Consider the following 7,472-nt stretch of genomic DNA (forward strand, 5'->3'; position numbering starts at 1 on the left):
ACTTTGGAGTATGGGTGAGTAATTGTGTAGGTCGCCTAGACCTACTGTACAGTGAAAAGGAGATACAGGGGGCTCCCTCCAACCTGAATATCACGTGTATGTTTGCATTCTGACATCCACAAAACAAAAAGGACCCTACTATGACTTCCTGACTTTTTTTTTCATTTTTTATTTGTTGGTTGTTTTTTAAAGATGGGATCTCACTCTGTAACCCAATGGTGGCCTTGAATTTAACATCCTCCTCCTGAGTACTGGGATTACAGGAATACACTAGTATACACTAGTATACCTGGTCTTCCTATGTTGAATGCATATATGTGTATACACACACACACACACACACACACACACACACACACATATATATATATATATATATATATATATATATATATATACATCCAAAAATGATTTCAGTTTTCACTGCCAGAACATTGGCCCACTTTATGAATAGTACATATGTTCTGTTAAACATTTTAGTATTTGAAGACTCAACCAAAATCCAAAGTAATTTTTTAAAACACAATTAGCTCTCAATGAAATTCTCTGCAGTAATAAAACTCAAAGAGATTTACAAACTTAGCCATCTTAATGTAAATGCTTCAGTGGCATTAAATATTTAATAAATCTTGAACTGATCTGGTACCATTACTATGTAAGTGCTTGCTCACGAATCTTCTAATTCTCCCATATTTTGTTTAACATATGTATCTCTTGAAATAAATATTAAAACAGAATGTTCTGGTTTGTCTTTACATTTTATTGGGATTTTAGCAGTTATAAGACTCTGTTAAGCTGATATGTGGGAAGGTAGTAATGGCCTAATAAAGTACCTCATTTCCAAGAGCAATACTTGAAAAAGAGAATGACTTACCAAGGTTGAAGAATTGAAGGAAGACTCAAAATATGGGACATATACCAAAAAGAGAGCAGTAGAGTACCTCTCAGATTATTTTACTCCGGATGTTAGTTTTGCTAGTGTACTCACAGATATTATGCTCTTGATTCCATGTTGGGGGATAAATGCCAGGTCATGCTGTATTATTATGAAAAGGCTATTTTGATCGTTAACCCTCATTTAGTAGTCAAAGAGAGATGGATTCTCAGGATCTCCAAATCTTTGTACTACACATAGGTCATATTATAATTAGGCTGCAGAGTAATTTGGAGCATAGAGTAGTTTTTATTATGAAGCTTTCTAATTTATATGTGAGCAGTGTACAAAAAGGTCAAATCAAGAATTTATTTTTCAGCCCAAGTAAAAGCAGAAAGAAAATAGTCATGTCCACCATAGCATGGTTATTCTTCACAGGCTTGAAACAGCCAGTAAATTACAATTTTATGTGGCAGTCAGGGTCACTGTGCTGGTAATGGTGATCTTAGCAGGCAGAGAACGTGGTAGTGATTTGATAGTAAAAGTGTAGAATATACAACAGAATAAATACAAGTATCATAAATACAGCAAAGTGTAAAAGGCGTGTGCTATTACACATCTTTCTCAGTGATAAGAGCCTTGTACCTGTCTATGAAGTCCTGAGATGTGTTAGGAAGATGAATGCATCAATTTACATTTTTCCCCATCAAATGACACCATGCTGATCCAGCATTAAGCTAATACTAACACCATGCAATGCTTCATTAACAAGGCTTTGCTTCTTGCTAGAAATGGGTAAAAAATGGACTGTGGTCTGTATACCTTCAATGCAGCTTCTGTGTTGTCTTTTCCTGAAATGGTAGTGACTCCCAATAGTGGCAATCAGGGGTACAATACCTGCACACTCTATAAACTCTTTCTTTCTCTTTATTTTCCAGGACACAATGTAGGAAGCCTTTTCCACATGGCAGACGATTTGGGCAGAGCGATGGAGTCCTTAGTTTCAGTCATGACAGATGAAGAAGGAGCAGAATAAATGTTTTACAACTCCTGATTCCCGCATGGTTTTTATAATATTCATACAACAAAGAGGATTAGACAGTAAGAGTTTACAAGAAATAAAATCTATATTTTTGTGAAGGGTAGTGGTACTATACTGTAGATTTCAGTAGTTTCTAAGTCTGTTATTGTTTTGTTAACAATGGCAGGTTTTACACGTCTATGCAATTGTACAAAAAAGTTAAAAGAAAACATGTAAAATCTTGATAGCTAAATAACTTGCCATTTCTTTATATGGAACGCATTTTGGGTTGTTTAAAAATTTATAACAGTTATAAAGAAAGATTGTAAACTAAAGTGTGCTTTATAAAAAAAAAGTTGTTTATAAAAACCCCTGAACAAACACACACGCACACACACGCACACATACATGCGTGAACCCACCACACAGACACACAGACACACACACACACACACACACACACACACACACACACACTGAGGCAGCACATTGTTTTGCATTACTTTAGCGTGGTATTCATATGGAATTCATGACGTTTTTTTATTTTCTTGCATACGAACCCCACCAAATAACTGCTTCATATTGCTCTTTTGAGAATTTTTGACTGAGTGGGGCTGGCTATGGGCTTTCATTTTATACATCTATATGTCTACAAGTATGTAAATACTATAGGTATATAGATAAATAGATATGAAGTTACTTCTTCAAATGTTCTTGCCACTTCCTAATGGAAATTGCTTCTAGTCATCTGGGCTTATCTGCTTGGGCAAGAGTGAATTTTCCCTGGAGCCCAAAGCCAGGAGACTACCACCACACTAAAATATTGTCTAGGGCTCCAGATGTTTCTAGTTTGAAACTTTCCACTGAGAGCTAGAGGATTCATTTTTTTCAAGGAACATGCAAATGAATACACAGGACTTACTATCATAGTAATTTGTTGGTTGATATATTCAACTTCCTACTGTTGGGTTAGATTTAATGATGTTTCTGCAATAGAACATCAGATGACATTTTTAACTCCCAGGCAGTAGGAGGAAGATGGTAGGAGCTAAAGGTTGTGGCTCCTCAGTCAATTCATATGAGGGGAGCAACAGCTCTATAAAAGAATGGATGAATATTCACAACTATACATATAAACATCTCTATAATTACAACTAAATTGTTCTGCCCTCTTCATAAACTCAACCTGAAGTGGGTGGTTTTGTTGTTGTTGTTGATGATGATGATGAATTTTAGATTTTTAGATTTTTTGGGTTTTTTTTTCTTCATTGTGATGATTTTTTTTTAATGCTGCAAGACTTAGGATTACTGTTAAGAAAGTAACCCAATCACATTGTGACCCTGGTGAATATCAGTCCAGAAGCCCATGAACTGCATTTGTCTCCTTTGCATGGGTTTCCCTGCAAGTAACTCCACACAGGATTGTGAGTGCGAAGGCACAGCAGTTGGAAAGTTTTGAGAACAAAAGCCCTCTCCAAACTCTCTGGTATATTTGACGGGCTGAAATGTCTAAACAAATGCAAGTCATTGAACCAGGAGAAAAAGTGCAACCGAAAGCTAAGGACTGCTAGGAAGAGCTTTACTCCTCCCATGTCAGTTTCTTCTTCTTAGCATTTAAAGAGCATTCTCTCAATAGAAACCACTGTCCTATTGTTTCGCAAATCTGTTACCTCTAATGTCAAGTGTAATTAACTTCTAGCGAGTGGGTTTTGTCCATTATTAATTGTAATTAACATCAAACACAGCTTCTCATGCTATTTCTACCTCACTTTGGTTTTGGGGTGTTCCTAGTAATTGTGCACACCTAATTTCACAACTTTACCACTTGTCTGTTGTGTGGACACCAGTTTCCTTTATTTTTTTCATTTATGATTTCCAAAAGAAAACCCAAAGCTCGACGATAACAAATTGAAATTTTGGTTCTGGTCTTGCTTTGTCTCTCTCCTTTATGTGGCACTGGGCATTTTCTCTCTCCAAGGGTTTGTTTTCACCAAGATTTCAAACAAAGGGGTCCCTTTCCACCCTACTAAGAAGTTTTAAGTTTCCTTCAAAAATCCAAGATAGATAGAGTGCATAGTTTTGTTTTAATCTTTTCATTTTATCTTCTAGATATTAGTTCTGGAGTGAATCTGTCAAAATATTTGAATAAAAACTGAGAGCTTTATTGCTGATTTTAAGCATAATTTGGACATCATTTCATGTTCTTTATAACCATCAATGATTAAACTGTAAATCATAATCAGTGTAACTGAAGCATAACCATCACATGGCATGTATCATCATTGTCTCCAGATACTGGATTCTTACTTGAGTATCATAATAGATTGTGTTTTAACACCAACACTGTAACATTTACTAATTATTTTTTTAAACTTCAGTTTTACTGCATTTTCACAACATATCAGACTTCACCAAATATATGCCTTACTATTGTATTATATTACTGCTTTACTCTGTATCTCAATAAAGCACGCAGTTATGTTACAAAAAAAAGACCTGTTGGTTGGACTGTAGTAGTTTAATTATTTTTTCTTTTAAGTGACTTCGTTTGTCTTTCTGTGCATTTTTCTTTTGGGGTGGAGGCTGTCACTGTGTTACATAGGTGCCCTTGAACTCCTAGAATCAAGTGTTCCATCCTGCCTTAGCCTCTGAAATAGCTGGGACTGCAAGGTCATGCCCTGCTTTATTTTATTTCTAAACACATAACATATTATGTATTCAAGAACTCTTAAGAATATACAGATCATATGTATATGTATATATGCACGCATATAATGATATAAATAGAACCTGCATTTAACTACACATGTGTGTCAATGACATAAAAGCAGAAAGGGGACTATTTGGGGGAGCAAGGGGACTGTTGAGGGAGGAGGATAGATGAATGATCGTAGTGAAAAAGGAATTTGAGCAAGGCACAATGATCTGTATGTATAACAGTGTCATAATGAAAGCCATTATTTCAGATACTAAAACAAATGATTTACATAAAAAATGCATGACAGCGCCGAGCCTGTAATATCAACACTCAAAAGACAAAGGCAGGAGGGTCGCCTTAAAGTCAAGACCAGCCAAATCTATGTAAGGAGTCTTGGGGCAGCCATAGTGAGAACCTATCTAAAGAAAACCAAACCCAGCACGCGTATATGTACTTGATGTGTGTGCTGTGTGCTAATTCCAGTGTGCAGGTGCCATGGGGCATTTATGATTGTCCAAAGACAACAATGTGTGCCATTCCTCATCTTTCACCTTATGTGAGACAGGGTCTCTTTGCTTTTCACCACTTTGGATGCCAGGTGGGGTGTCCTGCAAGCTTCTAGGGAGTCTTCTGCCTTTCATCTCACCATAGGAGAACTGTAATTGCAGGCATGGAATACCTACACCAGGCTTTCCATGTATCTTGGGGATTTAAACTCAGGTAATCATGCTAGTATGGTAAGCACTTCACCCACTGAGCCATCTTCTCATCGTGGAGATATTTCCCTTTCAGTTTATAAAATGTTTTCTCATTCTCTCCTTCCAAGTCATACATATTCTAATATGTATAAACTGTATTATTACAGGGCATTCTTGTGGCATGTGTTGGTTTTCAGTCTTTGCTATTGAAAGTAGCAAACAATATGACACATGTCCTGTTCCATCATTCCACTTGTATACAAATGTACCCATTGGTACAAATGAAGTTGCAGGATCAAAGGCAAACCTTTGTAACTTAGCAGATAAGTTGTTTTCTAAGTTTGTTTTAGCAACTAAACCAGCTTGAAATTTGCCTCTTACTCCTTAAGAGAATTTCATCATGTCTATCAATTGTTAATTGCACAAGACCTCTGGATATGTGAATTACGGTACATCAGGGGTCATAAATGATGCCTCAGAAAGAGGTCTCAGAAAGTTTCTACAAACATGGTGATGGCTACCACCACACTGAGACTCCCTTCCCAATCTCCATGCCACTGCGCTTCTTCTATTAGAAGTGAAGATGAGGAGGAGATGAATAGCAATGCCCCAATGGGGGTCAAATGCTTGTGGGCAACTGAATACATGGTACAGCCAATTCCGATGATTTGAAAATAATAGGAAATGGTGCAATTCAAGAGTGATGTGCAGGTGGCAACTCTGCTAGGAATCATGTGCTAACTTGGTGTGGGGTGCAGAGAAATGAAACCACCAGAGTGACTGCTGCATCGAAAGGGTACAGAGAAAACTACATACCAAGAGCATTGTCAGCCTGTTTGAATAAATGATGCATCCCTCCTCCACTCTCCAAACGTGCTTTTTCCACAATACTCAGACTAGCTGTTAACATAATAACTGAGGACTCTTCAGCCTTATGCTGTGTCTGAAACAACCGTGTAGATGACTCTAAGGAGTTCAATTGGCTTCCCATTCTATTCTTTGCACATGCTGAAGGGGACAGAATTAATAAAGTTCAAAATTAAAGCGGATCAAGCTGGCACAGATTGTGCACCAGCAAGCAAAATGTGTGTCTGGAGGAAAGCCCCGAGACGAATGCATGTGTTCTGTGGAACTGCAATGGGATTTCCTGCATTTGTAATGCTCTAATGGAGGAATGAATACAAAGGCGAGCACTTGCACACACGGAAGGATTTTTCCTTCAGATTAAGTGGAGGAAGGAATTCAAAGCTTTCCTACAGTAGCAAAACCATGGGAGTGGAAACCACAGCTCTTTCGGTGCCTCTTGAATCTCAAGGTGTTACTATTGCACAGACTGATAACACATTCCAGAGAATCCAGAACAAATACAATAACGATTGTGAACATAGGAAGGCTGAGATTTTTAAGAGTGGTTTTTAGATACAGAAAAGACTAAACTAACTCTCAAGGCCTCTATACACATATGAGTAATACATATGTGTGTGTGTGTGTGTGTGTGTGTGTAAGTACTTAGCTCTTCTGTTAATTTTATTTTGAAATAATTCAAACTTAAGAAAAATGGAAACAACAGTACCAAAACCCCTCATGTACCCTTTAATTTAGATGACTCGATTGTTCACAATTACACTGTATACTTTATTATTCATTTGACAGGAAGATGAGCTCTCTCTCTCTCTCTCTCTCTCTCTCTCTCTCTCTCTCTCTCACACACACACACACACACACACACACACACACACACTCACCTACCACTGATTTGTAAAGGACCCGTTTATATATATAAACTTATATACTTCTTATCCACATTCTAAAAGCTAGGATGTTCTATTGCATAACCATAGTGCATTCATTAAAATAAAGCATTTAGCACCACATAATGCTATCATTGACTTCACTACCTATATCCAAATATCACTTTTGTTAATATGTGTTATTGTTCTGTTTGTTTTTTTTTTTCTGGCCGAGGAGCTACTCCACAATTTCATGACATTTAGGTGTCATGTCTCTTTAATCTCCTTTGATCTGGAACAGCTTCTCTGTCTTCCCTGCCTTTAAAGACCTTGACACTTTTACAAGCACAAGCTCGTTACTCTGTAGGATGACCTCATTTTGTGTTTGCCGGATGTGTCCTCAGGATTAGATTTAGGGCATGCATTTTTGGCAGGCACACTACACAAGTGA

The 7,472-nt window shown here is 37.3% G+C and overlaps 1 protein-coding gene across 12 annotated transcripts in view; it reads left to right on the plus strand.

Annotated features, from left to right (window-relative positions):
* Dmd (dystrophin) overlaps positions 1–4,387 on the plus strand; it is a 2,621,826-nt gene extending 2,617,439 nt beyond the window's left edge. For 5 of the 12 annotated variants that reach the window (XM_029534042.1, XM_029534037.1, XM_029534038.1 and 2 more), the window contains one exon: positions 1,813–2,308. In XM_029534042.1, coding sequence (XP_029389902.1) covers positions 1,813–1,910 — 98 coding nt within the window. In that variant the 3' untranslated portion in view covers positions 1,911–2,308. Of the gene's footprint in view, positions 1–1,812 lie in introns of all 12 variants that reach the window. The other 7 variants (XM_021187611.1, XM_021187613.1, XM_021187617.1 and 4 more) reach the window with 4 other exon arrangements.
* Positions 4,388–7,472: the final 3,085 nt, after the last annotated feature.

This window comes from Mus pahari, chromosome X, assembly GCF_900095145.1.
Source record: "Mus pahari chromosome X, PAHARI_EIJ_v1.1, whole genome shotgun sequence".
Classification (NCBI taxonomy): domain Eukaryota; kingdom Metazoa; phylum Chordata; class Mammalia; order Rodentia; family Muridae; genus Mus; species Mus pahari.